This window comes from Entelurus aequoreus, linkage group LG10, assembly GCF_033978785.1.
Source record: "Entelurus aequoreus isolate RoL-2023_Sb linkage group LG10, RoL_Eaeq_v1.1, whole genome shotgun sequence".
NCBI classification, from domain to species: domain Eukaryota; kingdom Metazoa; phylum Chordata; class Actinopteri; order Syngnathiformes; family Syngnathidae; genus Entelurus; species Entelurus aequoreus.
This window is the reverse complement of record NC_084740.1, coordinates 60,102,296-60,121,504: the sequence shown is the minus strand read 5'-3', so window position 1 is coordinate 60,121,504 and position 19,209 is coordinate 60,102,296. Positions and strand designations below refer to the sequence as shown.

At 41.6% G+C, this 19,209-nt stretch overlaps 1 protein-coding gene across 3 annotated transcripts in view; it reads right to left on the bottom strand.

The window, feature by feature from the left end:
• tln2b (talin 2b) overlaps positions 1–19,209 on the bottom strand; it is a 410,959-nt gene that overhangs the window by 27,766 nt on the left and 363,984 nt on the right. For all 3 annotated transcript variants that reach the window (XM_062061302.1, XM_062061303.1, XM_062061304.1), the window contains exons 48-51: positions 17,837–17,953; positions 17,367–17,552; positions 14,070–14,177; positions 8,460–8,565 (exon numbers count right to left, since the gene is read on the bottom strand). In XM_062061302.1, the coding sequence (XP_061917286.1) occupies positions 8,460–8,565; positions 14,070–14,177; positions 17,367–17,552; positions 17,837–17,953 (517 nt within the window). The remainder of the gene's footprint in view (positions 1–8,459; positions 8,566–14,069; positions 14,178–17,366; positions 17,553–17,836; positions 17,954–19,209) is intronic.

The window sequence follows — 19,209 nt, the reverse complement described above, 5'->3', positions numbered from 1 at the left end:
ACTGTCAACAATGGCCCAATATTGCACAACCTGATGTAATATTTACATTACATACACTACCGTTGAAAAGTTTGGGGTCACATTGAAATGTCCTTATTTTTGACGGAAAAGCACTGTACTTTTCAATGAAGATAACTTTAAACTAGTCTTAACTTGAAAGAAATACATTCTATACATTGCTAATGTGGTAAATGACTATTCTAGCTGCAAATGTCTGCTTTTTGGTGCAATATCTACATAGGTGTATAGAGGCCCATTTCCAGCAACTATCACTCCAGTGTTCTAATTAGGGCTGTCCGATAATGGCTTTTTGCCGATATCCGATATTCCGATATTGTCCAACTCTTTAATTACCAATACCGATATCAACCGATACCGATATCAACCGATATATACAGTCGTGGAATTAACACATTATTATGCCTAATTTGGGCAACCAGGTATGGTGAAGATAAGGTACTTTTAAAAAAAATAAATACAATAAGATAACTAAATTAAAAACATTTTCTTGAATAAAAAAGAAAGTAAAACAATATAAAAACAGCTACATAGAAACTAGTAATGAATGAAAATGAGTAAAATTAACTGTTAAAGGTTAGTACTATTAGTGGAGCAGCAGCACGCACAATCATGTGTGCTTACGGACTGTATCCCTTGCAGACTGTATTGATATATATTGATATATAATGCTTACGGACTGTATCCCTTGCAGACTGTATTGATATATATTGATATATAATGTAGGAACCAGAATATTGATAACAGAAAGAAATGGGGGGAGAGAGGTTTTTTGGGTTGGTGCACTAATTGTAAGTGTATCTTGTGTTTTTTATGTTGATTTAATAAAAAAAACAAAAAAAAAAACAGATACAGATAATAAAAAAACCGATACCGATAATTTCCGATATGACATTTTAACGCATTTATCGGCCGATAATATCTGCAGGCCGATATTATCGGACATCCCTAGTTCTAATGGTAAAATGTGTTTGCTCATTGGCTCAGAAGGCTAATTGATGATTAGAAAACCCTTGTGCAATCATGTTCACACATCTGAAAACAGTTTAGCTCGTTACAGAAGCTACAAAACTGACCCTCCTTTGAGCAGATTGAGTTTCTGGAGCATCACATTTGTGGGGTCAATTCAACGCTCAAAATGGCCAGAAAAAGAGAACTTTCATCTGAAACTCCACAGTCTATTCTTGTTCTTAGAAATGAGGGCTACTCCACAAAATTGTTTGGGTGACCCCCAAACTTTTGAACGGTAGTGTACATGTTACAGATTATACATATCTCATTATTGAATGTATCAAATGTGTTGAATATTTAATGGCACCACAATGGAAACGAGCCTTTTGGCTTTTTGTGCCATCCATTTGCATTTTTAAAGCATTACATGAATTCAATTCTTTAAGATGTCAATAAACTTCTCAATCAATCAATCAAAAACATTACAAGGCAAATGTCGGAATATTTACCAGCAATAAAGTACATTAGTGTGATGTGTACATCTGCGGTATTTCCGTCCACTCTAACTGCCGCCAGTGATTGTTTCCATGATGTAACGAGTTACGACCGGTTTACTTCTATAAAAGTACAGTCGTAACAAGCTAGTTTTCTAATCGGAACGACGTAGAACCGCTGGCTTCTTTCAAATAGCCATGAATCTATCTCTACTGTACATACAGTACAGGCCAGTACAGTTTGGACACACCTTCTCATTCACAACACAACTGATAAAAGCAAGACATTCCACTAATCAAACCTGCGTAATGAAAACCACTTCAGGGGACTACCTCTTGAAGCTCATGCAGAGAATGCCAAGAGTGTGCAAAGCAGCAATCAGAGCAAAGGGTGGCTATTTTGAAGAAACTAGAATATAAAACATGTTTTCAGTTATTTCCCCGTTTTTTGTTAAGTACATAACTCCACATGTGTTTATTCATAGTTTTGATGTGACAATCTACAATGTAAATAGTCATGAAAATAAAGATTGAATGAGAAGGTGTGGCCAAACTTTTGGCCCGTACTGTACGTTATGAGTTTGTTTGTAGGCAGGCATGATAACCAGGAAAAAGAAAAGAGAAATACAGACAGAAAAGCAAGCCCAAATAAGATACTACTCAAGCTAAATATAATAATAACGGAACCAGTGACTCACTAAATTTGCAAGTGACTTTGAATAAAACAAGAAACCAAACCCAAAGCCGCTAATAATAAACCGAGTCTACTCCTAAAGGGAATCATTTAGCACACAGGTGTCAAACCCAAGCTCCGGGGGCCAGTTCTGGCCCGCCACATCATTTTATGTGGCCCGCGAAAGCCTGGAAAAAATGGATTTCCATAAAAATACTTTTTTATTTAATTTTTTGTACTAAATGCATTCATTCTTTCAATTTTGACCAAAAAAAAAAAATTCATATTTAAAACTTTAATAGTATCTTAGACTTAGACTTGGACAAACTTGAATGATCCACAAGGGAAATTGTTACACACAGTAGCTCAGTTACAATGATGGAAAGTGTAAGGATGGAAAGGACAATGCAGGTATAAATAGACTAAATATAGCGATATAAAATATAACATATATACGTAATATTTACATAATATATGTACAGTATGTTACATATACTGATTTATTATATTATATTATATTATATTATGTCTATATCAGGGGTCACCAACCTTTTTGAAAGCAAGAGCTACTTCTTGGGTAGTGATTAATGCGAAGGGCTACCAGTTTGATACACACTTAAATAAATTGCCAGAAATAGCCAATTTGCTCAATTTACCTTTAACTCTATGTTATTATTAATAATTAATGATATTTACACTTAATTGAACGGTTTAAAAGAGGAGAAAACACGAAAAAAAACGACAATTAAATTTTGAAACATAGTTTATCTTCAATTTCGACTCTTTAAAATTCAAAATTCAACCGAAAAAAAAAAGAGAAAAACTAGCTAATTCGAATCTTTTTGAAAAAATTAAAAAAAGAATTTATGGAACATCATTAGTAATTTTTCCTGATTAAGATTAATTTTAGAATTTGGATGACATGTTTTAAATAGGTTAAAATCCAATCTGCACTTTGTTAGAATATATAACAAATTGGACCAAGCTATATTTATAACAAAGACAAATCGTTATTTCTTCTAGATTTTCCAGAACAAAAATTTTAAAAGAAATTCAAAAGACTTTGAAATAAGATTTAAATTTGATTCTACAGATTTTCTAGATTTGACAGAATAATTTTTTTGCATTTTAATCATAATAAGTTTTCTTCGTCGAAAAAACAGAAGCTAAAATTAAGAATTAAATTAAAATGTATTTATTATTCTTTACAATAAACATTTTTTTTTACTTGAACATTGATTTAAATTGTCAGGAAAGAAGAGGAAGGAATTTAAAAGGTAAAAAGGTATATGTGTTTAAAAATCCTAAAATAATTTTTAAGGTTGTATTTTTTCTCTAAAATTGTCTTTCTGAAAGTTATAAGAAGCAAAGTAAAAAAAATAATGAATTTATTTAAACAAGTGAAGACCAAGTCTTTAAAATATTTTCTTGGATTTTCAAATTCTATTTGAGTTTTGTCTCTCTTAGAATTAAAAATGTCAGGCAAAGCGAGACCAGCTTGCTAGTAAATAAATACGATTAAAAAAATAGAGGCAGCTCACTGGTAAGTGCTGCTATTTGAGCTATTTTTAGAACAGGCCAGCGGGCTACTCATCTGGTCCTTACGGGCTACCTGGTGGCCGCGGGCACCGCGTTGGTGACCCCTGGTCTATATCATATATACAAAATGTAACAATTACCATGTACGCACATAACGACAATATTACAGTATATGTGACAGCTGCAGCATAAAATAGAGAGTAAATCCAGCAGAAAATAAAAAATAGACATTAAAAACAAAGAGAAATAGCTAACATAGAAGGTAGTAGTATCTGATCATGCCAATTATATTATTATATACTGTATTGCAAAACTATTTTTGTGAGATAAAAACAAACACGGTAGTTAAATATCTGCTTGCCACCTTTATTTATGATTTTAGAGCAAGTTATACATAAAAAAATGTAATAATCTAATGCATATGCATTTCCATGAATCATGACTAATCACAGGTTATGCATGCATAATGTAAGTTAATTTTAAAAAAGCGGCCCTCTAAAAGCAGCCATTACTGCGACGTGGCCCTCAATGAAAATGAGTTCAGTGTTTCCCACACATTCATTTATTTGTGGCGGCCCGCCACGAAAGAATTACGTCCGCCACAAATTTAAAAAAAATAAAATAAAAAAAAAATAATTGTTTTTTTTTTGTCCTGTCTAGCTCCACAAACGACTATGAGCGCGCAGTGTACATGCGGTAAAGTCTGCAAGAACATCCATGGCTTAAAGATCCACCAAGCGAGGAAGAAGTGCCTGATGGGAGCAGAAGCAACACAACGCACAGGTGTTACACCTGGTGAGACGCAGGAGGTGCCAGGCCCGGAGTCACCCCATAGTGCCCAGAACCTCCATGTGTTGCAAACTGCTCCCTCGAGCATCAAGTCTAAACGGAGGCGGATCAAGTGGCCTGCAGCTAGCATGACCTCACTCTGGAAGCAACTCGATGACGATGTCGACCAAATTTTGGAGGCAACGGCGAAGGGAGAAGCCGACGGGAAGCTGCAAGCTATGACAACAATCATTGTCAGCATTGCAGCTGAACGGTTCGGCGAGGAGGAGAAGAGAAGCTCCGGAACCACGTACTCAAAGAACCACAGAGCTATAAGGATCCATAACATTAGGCAGGAGATGAAAGCGCTGAAGTTCCAGTACAAGGCGGCAGGACATGAGGAACGCACTGGCCTGGCCCAGCTGATGTGCATCCTTCGTAAAAAGATCAGAATTCTCCGTCGGGCAGAGTGGCATCGGAGGCGGCGACGCGAGAGGGCACGTAAACGTGCTGCTTTCATCGCTAACCCCTTCAAGTTCACGAAGGATTTGCTGGGACAGAAGCGCAGTGGCAAACTGGCCTCCTCGCAGGAAGACATAGATCAACATCTGAAGCAGACGTACAGTGACCCCGCAAGAGAGCAGGAGTTGGGAGAGTGTAACAACCTCATAGACCCCCCTGAACCAGAATTGCAGTTTGATATGTATGATGCAGCTAAAGGAAGTCAGGGAGGTTGTCCGCAGAGCGAGGGCAAGCTCTGCACCGGGACCGAGCGGCACTTCATACAAAGTGTATAAGAACTGTCCCAAACTCCTGCAGCGACTGTGGAAAATCCTGCGAGTCTTCTGGAGAAGGGGGAGGATCCCTGAGCAATGGCGAGTGGCGGAAGGGGTATGGATCCCAAAGGAGGAAAACTCCACTCAGCTGGACCAGTTCCGCATCATCTCCCTGCTGTGCGTTGAGGCAAAGGTTTTCTTCAGCGCTGTTTCCAAACGACTGTGTACCTACCTGGCAAAGAACACCTACATCGATACATCTGTCCAGAAAGGCGGCATTTCAGGAATGTCAGGATGTATGGAGCATACCGGTGTGGTGACGCAGCTCATTCGGGAGGCTCGAGAGAACAAGGGCAACCTATCAGTACTGTGGCTTGACCTGGCAAACGCATTCGGCTCCATTCCGCACAAGCTCGTTCAACTCACTCTGATGAAACATCATGTACCCAGCAGGTGTAGAGACCTCATTGCTGATTACTACAGCAATTTCAGGATGAGGGTCTCTTCCGGACCAACAACATCCAGTTGGCACAAAGTGGAGATTGGTATTATCACAGGGTGTACTATCTCTGTGACACTGTTCTCACTAGCCATGAACATGCTCACCAAGTCTGCTGAGCCAGAGTGCAGAGGGCCCCGCACAAATTCCGGACAAAGGCAACCACCCATCAGGGCATTCATGGATGACCTCACAGTCATGACAGAATCAGTTCCAGGCTGCCGTTGGATTCTGAAGGGACTTGAAAAGATGGTGGAGTGGGCCCGGATGCGTTTCAAACCCGCCAAATCCAGATCAATGGTGCTGAAGAAGGGGAAGGTGGAGGACAAGTTCCGGTTTAACATCACAGGCACGGCCATTCCAACAATCTCAGAGAAGCCAGTCAAGAGCTTGGGCAAGGTTTTTGACTGCTCTTTGAGAGACACAACCTCCATCCAGTCGACATGCGCTGAGTTGGATGGCTGGCTGAAATCCGTGGACAAGTCAGGCTTACCTGGGAAGTTTAAAGCCTGGATTTACCAGCATGGCATTCTTCCCAGGATCCTGTGGCCCCTCCTCATCTACTCGTTCCCCATCTCGACAGTTGAGATCCTAGAACGGAGGGTCAGCAACCACCTCCGGAGATGGCTGGGACTACCTAAGAGCCTGAGTAGCATTGCACTCTACGGGAACAGCAACAAACTGCAGTTGCCTTTCAAATCCTTGGAGGAGGAATTTAAGGTAACTAGAGCCAGAGAAGTGGTACAGTACAGGGACTCAAGTGATCCGAAGGTGGCCAAAGCAGGGATCCAAGTGAGGACTGGCAGGAAATGGAGGGCAGAGGAAGCAGTTCAAGAGGCAGATGCAAGGCTGCGACACAGGAGCCTGGTTGGAGCAGTCACACGGGGTCGAGCTGGGCTAGGATTCTTTCCAACTCCCCAACTGAACACTAGGGGGAAAGAAGGCTGACGTCTTGTTCAGGATGAGGTGAGAGTGGCAGTGGAGGAGACAGGAACCTGCAAGGCTGTTGGAATGAAGCAACAGGGAGCTTGGACAAGATGGGACAATGCGGTTGAGAGGAGAGTGACCTGGGCTGAGATTTGGAAAGCCGAGCCGCAACGCATCAAATTTCTCATCCAGGCAGTGTATGATGTGCTCCCAAGCCCTTCAAACCTGCACACATGGGGCATAGCAGAGACACCAGCATGCCCACTGTGCTCCAAGCGAGGAACCCTGGAACATATCCTCAGTTGCTGTACAAGGGCACTTGGAGATGGAAGGTACAGGTGGAGGCATGACCAAGTCCTTAAGACCATCGCTGAAGCCATTAGCACAGGACTGGCATTGGCAAAACAGTTCCACCCCTCCAAGAAAACCATCGCCTTTGTCAGAGCTGGGGACACGCCAACTCCTGCTAGTAGAACATCAGCAGGCATCCTGACGTCTGCAAAAGACTGGCAGTTGTTGGTGGACCTTGAAAACCAGCTGAAGTTCCCCAGCCACATCGCAGTCACCACCCTGCGACCAGACATTGTCCTTGTGTCTGAGTCCACCAAACAAGCTGTGCTGCTGGAGCTGACAGTCCCGTGGGAAGATCGCCTGGAAGAAGCCTTCGAGAGGAAGCTCTCCAAGTATGCGGGACTGGTCAGCGACTGTCAACAGGCTGGTTGGAGAGCAAGGTGTTTCCCTGTGGAGGTTGGATGCAGAGGATTTTCAGCCCGTTCCTTGGTCAGAGCCTTCAGCAGTTTGGGTATCGATGGAGAGAGAAAGAGGAGAGCCATCCGCAGTACCACCGAAGCGGCGGAAAGGGCCTCGAGATGGTTGTGGCTCAAAAGAGGAGATCCTTGGAGTCGTGGTAGCTAGCGAGCCGTCTGGACACAAGCCGGGGGATTTGATCACCCCCGGTTGGGTCGCTTGGAGGAGGGCGTATGACCAGTTGAGAGACCCGAAACGCCCGGTGAATCCAAGAGGTCACTGAGGATGTGTCCAGACTAAGCATCAGTAGATGTATGTACACAGCACAGGCAAATCATATAGTTGATGTAGATGCCCGTATCGGCTGTTCAGATTTACTTTACAAAAGAGAAGTGTAGGATACTTCTCTTGTTGCCTTATTTGTATTTGACCACTACTGTTTTCTGTTTATTTGTTACTGACTGTGGCAGGACACCTCTGCCTCTGTTTCACTTTATGTTGCTGGTAAATAATATGGTTGTAGTAGTAGGCTAAAGTTACATTATTTAGTATGCACTAATTAAAGGGGCAGAGCTTTAAGAGACATTTTAGCTTTTATATTTTATAAGATATATTTTTTGTAAGAACCTCAATTAATAAATATATTTCAGTGAATAACTTATTGTTCAAATCTGTACATATATATGTACATAAAGTGTTGCAGTTATATTGTAAAATGGATGGATGGACGTTTAAAACAAAACTGTTATTATTAATTAGTAAGTATACATTTTTTTGAGCCTTTTTAGAGAAAATCATATCATTGTAGTAAGTTATGCGAATTACTCGATGATGTCATGGTGACCACGCCCATAGCCACGCCCCCACCGCCACAGGTATCTTTGCAGTTTATGGGAAACACTGGAGTTTGACACCCCTGATTTTTCAGATTTACCCCGAAGTGTGGATATTGTCTGTTTCAGAATCAGGTTACGGCATAAATACCAGAAATATTTTGACGCACGGATGCGACCTTTTAATGATTGTGTTGCGTGGGAGTGGGCGAGCATATGTCACCACGGTTTTACCTTTCATGGCCTCGGCTGTCTGGATGAGCTCCGTCACACACCCTGCCACGTGTCTGGAGTGGACAGCCAGCTGCTGCTTCTGCTCCAGAGTGGGCTTCTGCACCACCTCAACACACATCATGGACAAAGTCAACACCAATAATAATAATAATAATAATTGTCAATTGAATGGAAATATGATTTTTACTTTTTCTTACATACAGTACAGGCCAAAAGTTTGGTCACACCTTCTCATTCAATCTTTATTGTCATGACTATTTACATTGTAGATTGTCACATCAAAACTATCAATGAACACATGTGGAGTTATGTAAAAAGGTGAAATAACTGAAAACATGTTTTGTATTCTCGTTTCTTCCAAAAATAGCCACCCTTTGGTCTGATTACTGCTTTGCACACTCTTGGCGTTCTCTCCATGAGCTTCAAGCACAGCTGTGAAGTGAAAACCATTTCAGGTGACTACCTCTTGAAGCGCATGGAGAGAATGCCAAGAGTGTGCAATGTTCTAGCGCTTTCATGGGGAGTTTACTGACAGATATAAGTAAGAACTTTACACTACTTTATATTAGAAATGGCAACAGTGGAGTATGAATGTCACATAACAAGAAGATAGAGACTATAATTGCGGACACGCGCACATTTTCAGGACTTATGCAGATCCCAAATACACATCAGCAGGTACCAGAAGGTAAGAAAAGTTGCTTTTGTATAATATTGCAATATATGTCTGCTAATAGGTGCCATTTTGCGGTCCTTGTACACACACCATAATAATACTCGTATGTTTAATGCACCGACAATCCATCAAGCGGTGCGGTTTCATAGCTTACCGAAGTCGTACTAAAAACGTTTTGACAGATTTTTGAGCGCCGTGTGTAATGTTCTATATTCTCAATGGAACATTTATAGGCCTACTGAAATGAATTTTTTTTTATTCAAACGGGGATAGCAGATCCATTCTATGTGTCATACTTGATCATTTCGCAATATCGCCATATTTTTGCTGAAAGGATTTAGTATAGAACATCGACGATAAAGATCGCAACTTTTGGTATCTGATAAAAAAAAGCCTTGCCCCTACCGGAAGTAGCGTGACGTTGTCAGTTGAACAGCTCCTTACATTTTCCTATTGTTTTCAATGCAGCTAGAGCAATTCGGACCGAGAAAGCGACGATTACCCCATTAACTTGAGCGAGGATGAAAGATTCGTGGATGAGGAACGTGAGAGTGAAGGACTAGAATGCAGTGCAAGACATATCTTTTTTCGCTCTGACCGTAACTTAGGTACAAGCTGGCTCATTGGATTCCACACTCTCTCCTTTTTCTATTGTGGATCACGGATTTGTATTTTAAACCACCTCGGATACTATATCCTCTTGAAAATGAGAGTCGAGAACGCGAAATGGACATTCACAGTGACTTTTATCTCCACGACAATACATCGACGAAAGACTTTAGCTACGGAGCTAGCGTGATAGCATCGTGCTTAACTGCATCTAGAAACAAAATAAATAAACCCCTGACTGGAAGGATAGACAGAAGATCAACAATACTATTAAACCATGGACATGTAAATACACGGTTAATGCTTTCCAGGCTGGCGAAGGTTAACAATGCTGTTGCTAACGACGCCATTGAAGCTAACTTAGCAACCGGACCTCACAGAGCTATGATACAAACATTAGCTATCCACCTACGCCAGCCAGCCCTCATCTGCTCATCAACACCCGTGCTCACCTGCGTTCCAGCGATCGACGGAGCGACGAAGGACTTCATCCGATCACAGAAGCGGTCGGCGAGACGGAGGAAGTTAAGGTGAGTTCGCCGGCTAGCGCGTCTGCTATCCATCTCAAAGTCCTCCTGGTTGTGTTGCTGTAGTCCGCCGCTAATACACCGATCCCACCTACAACTTTCTTCTTTGCAGTCTTCATTGTTCATTAAACAAATTGCAAAAGATTCACCAACGCAGATGTCCAGAATACTGTAGAATTTTGAGATGAAAACAGAGCTTTTTTGTATTGGATTCAATGGGGTACCGATACTTCTGTTTCACTGGCGACGTCACGCGCATACGTCATCATCCAAAAGTGTTTTCAACCGGAAGTTTAGCGGGAAATGTAAAATGTCACTTTATAAATTAACCCGGCCGTATTGGCATGTGTTGCAATGTTAAGATTTCATCATTGATATATAAACTATCAGACTGCGTGGTTGCTAGTAGTGGCTTTCAGTAGGCCTTTAAAGTTTTGGTGTTGTGTATTGGCGTCATCTTGCAGTCTACACGTATCTCTTATGTGTGACTGCCATCTACTGGTCACACTTATCATAGCTTACCAAAGTCGTACTAAAAACATTTTGACAGATTTTTGAGCGCCGTGTGTAATGTTCTATATTCTCAATGGAACATTTAAAGTTTTGGTGTTGTGTACTGGCGTCATCTTGCAGTCTACACGTATCTCTTATGTGTGACTGCCATCTACTGGTCACACTTATCATAGCTTACCAAAGTCGTACTAAAAACGTTTTGACAGATTATTGAGCGCCGTGTGTAATGTTCTACATTTCAATGGAACATTAAAAGTTTTGGTGTTGTGTACTGGCGTCATCTTGCAGTCTACACGTATCTCTTATGTGTGACTGCCATCTACTGGTCACACTTATCATAGCTTACCAAAGTCGTACTAAAAACATTTTGACAGATTTTTGAGCGCCGTGTGTAATGTTCTATATTCTCAATGGAACATTTAAAGTTTTGGTGTTGTGTACTGGCGTCATCTTGCAGTCTACACGTATCTCTTATGTGTGACTGCCATCTACTGGTCACACTTATCATAGCTTACCAAAGTCGTACTAAAAACATTTTGACAGATTTTTGAGCGCCGCGTGTAATATTCTATATTCTCAATGGAACATTTAAAGTTTTGGTGTTGTGTACTGGCGTCATCTTGCAGTCTACACGTATCTCTTATGTGTGACTGCCATCTACTGGTCACACTTATCATAGCTTACCAAAGTCGTACTAAAAACATTTTGACAGATTTTTGAGCGCCGCGTGTAATATTCTATATTCTCAATGGAACATTTAAAGTTTTGGTGTTGTGTACTGGCGTCATCTTGCAGTCTACACGTATCTCTTATGTGTGACTGCCATCTACTGGTCACACTTATCATAGCTTACTAAAGTCGTACTAAAAACGTTTTGACAAATTATTGAGCGCCGTGTGTAATGTTCTACATTTCAATGGAACATTAAAAGTTTTGGTGTTGTGTACTGGCGTCATCTTGCAGTCTACACGTATCTCTTATGTGTGACTGCCATTTACTGGTCACACTTATCATAGCTTACCAAAGTCGTACTAAAAACATTTTGACAGATTTTTGAGCGCCGTGTGTAATGTTCTATATTCTCAATGGAACATTTAAAGTTTTGGTGTTGTGTACTGGCGTCATCTTGCAGTTTACACGTATCTCTTGTGTGTGACTGCCATCTACTGGTCACACTTATCATAGCTTACCAAAGTCGTACTAAAAACGTTTTGACAGATTATTGAGCGCCGTGTGTAATGTTCTACATTTCAATGGAACATTAAAAGTTTTGGTGTTGTGTACTGGCGTCATCTTGCAGTCTACACGTATCTCTTATGTGTGACTGCCATCTACTGGTCACACTTATCATAGCTTACCAAAGTCGTACTAAAAACATTTTGACAGATTTTTGAGCGCCGCGTGTAATGTTCTATATTCTCAATGGAACATTTAAAGTTTTGGTGTTGTGTACTGGCGTCATCTTGCAGTCTACACGTATCTCTTATGTGTGACTGCCATCTACTGGTCACACTTATCATAGCTTACCAAAGTCGTACTAAAAACGTTTTGACAGATTATTGAGCGCCGTGTGTAATGTTCTACATTTCAATGGAACATTAAAAGTTTTGGTGTTGTGTACTGGCGTCATCTTGCAGTCTACACGTATCTCTTATGTGTGACTGCCATTTACTGGTCACACTTATCATAGCTTACCAAAGTCGTACTAAAAACATTTTGACAGATTTTTGAGCGCCGTGTGTAATGTTCTATATGCTCAATGGAACATTTAAAGTTTTGGTGTTGTGTACTGGCGTCATCTTGCAGTCTACACGTATCTCTTATGTGTGACTGCCATCTACTGGTCACACTTATCATAGCTTACCAAAGTCGTACTAAAAATGTTTTGACAGATTATTGAGCGCCGTGTGTAATGTTCTACATTTCAATGGAACATTAAAAGTTTTGGTGTTGTGTACTGGCGTCATCTTGCAGTCTACACGTATCTCTTATGTGTGACTGCCATCTACTGGTCACACTTATCATAGCTTACCAAAGTCGTACTAAAAACATTTTTTTGACAGATTTTTGAGCGCCGTGTGTAATGTTCTATATTCTCAATGGAACATTTAAAGTTTTGGTGTTGTGTACTGGCGTCATCTTGCAGTCTACACGTATCTCTTATGTGTGACTGCCATCTACTGGTCACACTTATCATTACACCATGTACCAAAAAAAATAGCTTCCAGGGGCCGTACTTATCAAGCTTCTTAGAATTACTCCTAAGAAGTCTGTTAAGAGTTGACTTAAGAGTAAATAAATTCTTCGCTGAAAGCTGCACTTAAAAGTTAGTTATCAAGCGTCTTACTCACACTTTCAGCGAAGTGTAGGACTGAATCTTAAGTGTCACACTCAGAGCTGAATTACGACATTACTATGTGCCGTAAACAGAATTTTAGGTGACGTCATTTCTGTGTCCATAGAAATGACCAATCACGGAAGGGAATCCGTTGTCTAAGAATAAAGAAATATCTTGGAAATATTTAAGTGGACAATGGGAGTGTATATTTTGACAATAAACTACAAAATAATACAAAACAAACTAGTCCCCGCCGGCACTCACGCTACCGCTCCCTCTCTTCTCTCGCCCACACACTCACTGACGTCACTCACCTCACGGCCACACACATACGCTACTGTCATAACATTTTCTTTCCAATTCATTAATTAGGCAACTAATTTGAAACTGGTGTGGGTGGCTCTATATATACTAGCCCACTGCAGACACATGCAGAAATCAACAAGGAATCGAAAAGTATTAAATCTGTGACAAAAATAATATCCGCTCTGTCTAAACGATACCGTTTGATCAGCTGCTCGTCATAAAAACAAAACAAAACATTGTTCCGTTCCCTGAACGTTCGCGCACGTCTCTCTCGCCTCAGTGCCATCCCCCGCTGGCAACTCCTAACCACTTAAGACACCTCTGAAGGTCTCTTAAATATCGTGGAGAGTAGGAGTGATTCTTAAACTTAAGAACGTTGATAAAAAGCTTTTATTCTTAAGTTTGAGAGTAGGACTAAATTTAGCAAATTCTCAGGACTCAAGTGTAAAATGGCACTCCAAGAAGCTTGATAAGTACGGCCCCAGGTCAGTAAGCACAACCAGAATTATTCCGTACATTAGGCGCGCCGGGTTCTAAGGCGCACTGTCGAGTTTTGAAAAAAATGAAAGGATTTTGAGTGCGCCTTATAGTCCGAAAAAGACGGTCGTCAAACACAACAGAGGTGACTCCCGTATTCCAACCTGTAAAACTTGTTCCAAGAGGTTGATGTATCCCGTGGTGCATTCTGAGCCGTACTGGAGGGCCTTGCACTTTAATTCCTCGCTCACTTCCGGGTGGTGTGCTGCTTTCTGAAAGCCAGAGAGAATAAAAGATTCTGGCAAACATTTAAAGGAGACACAAACGTGGCAAAATGTCAAGGAGGATTTGGGTTTGCTCAAAAAGCTGAATTATGTCTTCTTATTCAGATATTTTTTCAAATGATCTTGTAATCAGACCATATTTTCGGTATATTAGATGGAATCTTTAACTGACATGTTTGGACTGTCGTCTGCAGTCTTCCTAAGAAGGGTCACATGACCACTGTGACGTGTTGCCCATCAGCTGTTCTTATAGGCGTGGCCAACCAGGCAGACCTGTCAAGTCTACCTGGTTGGCCGCTTGATGGTTCATGGAGGAGGGAGTCCCAGGTATGCTCCCTCATCCCGAGTGATGGTTTCATTAAGCCACTTTTTTAGTTCGATCGCCTCCTTAATCCATCGTTTGAATGTGTTACTTAATGTGCCGATAATTTTGCCGTTGTCCCGGTCCATGATGTGGTTACTTATTTGCAATGATCTGATATGGCCGATTTGAAGATTTCCTGTCCGGATTTTTTGTTTTAGGCTTCTTGTAAACCTTCCGGTTGTCTCTTTTTCACATTCTTTCTGGTGTTCTTTCTTCCTTGAGTTGAATGACCCGCCGTATTGGTTCAGTTATTCCCCTAATGTATGGTAAGATTATGACCTCTTTGTTCTTTATTTCAGGTTCAGGTTTCAGGGATAGATCCACTATGGACTGGACTCACAATATTATGTTAGATCCACTATGGACTGGACTCTCACAATATTATGTTAGATCCACTATGGACTGGACTCTCACACTATTATGTTAGATCCACTATGGACTGGACTCTCACACTATTATGTTAGATCCACTATGGACTGGACTCTCACAATATTATGTTAGATCCACTATGGACTGGACTCCCACACTATTATGTTAGATCCACTATGGACTGGACTCTCACAATATTATGTTAGATCCACTATGGACTGGACTCTCACACTATTATGTTAGATCCACTATGGACTGGACTCTCACAATATTATGTTAGATCCACTATGGACTGGACTCTCACACTATTATGTTAGATCCACTATGGACTGGACTCTCACAATATTATGTTAGATCCACTATGGACTGGACTCTCACACTATTATGTTAGATCCACTATGGACTGGACTCTCACACTATTATGTTAGATCCACTATGGACTGGACTCTCACTGTTATGTTAGATCCACTATGGACTGGACTCTCACTGTTATGTTAGATCCACTATGGACTGGACTCTCACAATATTATGTTAGATCCACTATGGACTGGACTCTCACACTATTATGTTAGATCCACTATGGACTGGACTCTCACTATTATGTTAGATCCACTATGGACCGGACTTTCACAATATTATGTTGGATCCACTATGGACTGGACTCTCACACTATTATGTTAGATCCACTATGGACTGGACTCTCACACTATTATGTTAGATCCACTATGGACTGGACTCTCACTATTATGTTAGATCCACTATGGACTGGACTCTCACTATTATGTTAGATCCACTATGGACTGGACTCTCACTATTATGTTAGATCCACTATGGACTGGACTCTCACACTATTATGTTAGATCCACTATGGACTGGACTCTCCCACTATTATGTTAGATCCACTATGGACTGGACTCTCACACTATTATGTTAGATCCACTATGGACTGGACTCTCACTATTATGTTAGATCCACTATGGACTGGACTCTCACACTATTATGTTAGATCCACTATGGACTGGACTCTCTCACTATTATGTTAGATCCACTATGGACTGGACTCTCACACTATTATGTTAGATCCACTCTGGACTGGACTCTCACACTATTATGTTAGATCCACTATGGACTGGACTCTCACACTATTATGTTAGATCCACTATGGACTGGACTCTCACAATATTATGTTAGATCCACTATGGACTGGACTCTCTCACTATTATGTTAGATCCACTATGGACTGGACTCTCACTATTATGTTAGATCCACTATGGACTGGACTCTCACACTATTATGTTAGATCCACTATGGACTGGACTCTCACACTATTATGTTAGATCCACTATGGACTGGACTCTCTCACTATTATGTTAGATCCACTATGGACTGGACTCTCACACTATTATGTTAGATCCACTCTGGACTGGACTCTCACACTATTATGTTAGATCCACTATGGACTGGACTCTCACTATTATGTTAGATCCACTATGGACTGGACTCTCACTATTATGTTAGAGCCGCTATGGACTGGACTCTCACACTATTATGTTAGATCCACTATGGACTGGACTCTCACTATTATGTTAGATCCGCTATGGACTGGACTCTCACACTATTATGTTAGATCCACTATTGACCGGACTCTCACAATATTATGTTAGATCCACTATGGACTGGACTCTCACTATTATGTTAGATCCACTATTGACCGGACTCTCACAATATTATGTTAGATCCACTATGGACTGGACTCTCACTATTATGTTAGATCCACTATTGACCGGACTCTCACAATATTATGTTAGATCCACTATGGACTGGACTCTCACAATATTATGTTAGATCCACTATGGACTGGACTCTCACTATTATGTTAGATCCACTATTGACCGGACTCTCACAATATTATGTTAGATCCACTATGGACTGGACTCTCACACTATTATGTTAGATCCACTATGGACTGGACTCTCACAATATTATGTTAGATCCACTATGGACTGGACTCTCTCACTATTATGTTAGATCCACTATGGACTGGACTCTCACAATATTATGTTAGATCCACTATGGACTGGACTCTCACTATTATGTTAGATCCACTATGGACTGGACTCTCACAATATTAGGCTAGATCCACTCGACGTCCATTGCACCGGTCGCCCAGTGGGGGGTCCCACATCTGCGGTCCCCTCCATGGTTTCTAATTGTCATCCCATTGGGTTGAGTTTTTCCTTGCCCTGATGTGGGATCTGAGCCGAGGATGTCGTTGTGGCTTGTGCAGCCCTTTGAGACACTCGTAAACATTGATTGATTGATGTCAGGTAAAGATTCCATCTAATGTACCGTAAACATGTTCTGATTACAAGAACATTTGAAAAAGGGTCTGCTTGGAATGCAGTTTTTCGTGTGCCGCCAGAGGTTCTGGTCTGGGAGAGCACCTTGCAGGCCGTCAGCATGTCAGAGATGGCTTTGCGGCTCAGGTTGGCGGTGGCGATCACGTGCTCCTGCTGAGCGGAGTTCCCCGCTGCCACCGCCTTGGCCGTCGCCGTGGTGATGCCCTTCGTCATACGGATGAACTCCTCAGGTGTGGCGGACTTGTCCGGAACCTCCTTGGACAGGAACACCTGCGAGGAAAAATGAGACGTGCACACGACAGGGTAGAACAATAAAAACACAAGAGAGCGGACGGCGGTAAAAAGTGAGAGTTACAAGCTCACTTCTGCGACTTATGATAAGAAACTGGCGGTAAAACTGGCTGGGAGGGAAGGAGCTGGACCAAGAGAGCAGCCGGGTTGTTCAGTTCAGAATAATAGACATAAATATCTCTGACCCTCTTCCAGGCCGACTCACTGAGAGGCTGCGTTTCATCACCACAAAAGAAGAAATGCGGCCTGTCAGGCGCTCTTACTGTCAGCTCCTGCTTGATGCACTCAATGGTGGCCTCCAGCGCCCTCGTCCCGCGAGTGGCTTCATCCTCCACTGCCTTCACCGTTTTCAGAAGCGACGTCACGTTGGTCACCATGACCTGTCCAAACAATGACAGCCGTGGCATGAGGTTCGCAGTCCATCCAGGAGGTGGAGCTCTTTCTACTTCAACACAAAACACCTGGCAACCACATGACTCTTTTATCAGTAGGCTGACCATATTGTGAAATCCCAAAAAAGAGGACACATATATGCGTGCCAAGGCGGGCAGCACGCCAAGGCCGGGACTAGGTGAAAATTTGCCAATGATACTCGAACTTGCACATCACCCCTATATTAGCGTCCCTTCACTGGCTCCCTGTGCGTTACAGAATCAATTTTCAACTCCTTTTATTTGTTTTTAAATGTCTAAACAACCTCGCGCCAACATATCTCTCCGACCTCCTTCAGCCTTACTGCCCCACCCGATCCCTAAGATCAGCCGATCAGCTGCTACTGACGGTCCCGGACACAAGGCTGAAGCTTAGAGGTGACAGAGCTTTCGCCGCTGCTGCTCCCAAGCTCTGGAACGACCTACCTCTTAGTGTTAGACAAGCCTCCTCTCTTCCTGTTTTTAAATCTCTCTTAAAAACATACTTTTATTCCATGGCTTTTAACACTGAGTGATATCCATCCTGCAATGGCGCCCCATAATACACCTGCTGTGAACCTGTTTTTATGTTTTTATGTTTTTATATTTATTTTTTTATCGTGTTCTGTTTGTGTTGTGTTGTGTTTGCTCGGTTCTCGTATTATTTTTAACCTGCCCATTGTACAGCACTTTGGCTACCCCTGTGGTAAATTTTAAATGTGCTTTATAAATAAAGTTGATTTGATTTGCTTCATAAGTAATATATTTATTTAATAAAGCATTTTTTCTCCTATGTTGACAGTAGTGTTGGCGCTAGGAATTTTCAAAATGGGGTCCCAGAGACCCCATCAAATCATACAAATGGGGTCCCACAGTAAATTTTTGGGGTACCACTTTTTTGTAAGCGTTTTGAAAACAAATGACAAATGTATGCATTATCCTGTTATATCTCACATTCTATGTTGTGTTTTGGAAAAAAGGTTGTCATAAACGAGCTCTCGCCCTGCACAGCTGTTTTGTGCTTTGTAGTGTCGATATGGGCTTGTAGATCTTTATTTGCCACAGATACATACGTTCCTGCTTTGCACACAGTGCATTCTGCTTCCCATGTGTCACGGCCAGGACCAAAACACAAATACTTTTTCCGCAAATCATCCGTGAAGTTGCATTTACTTTTTGGCATTTCTTGTTTTCATGTCTGTCTCCACTCACTGGCTCTCTGGCTC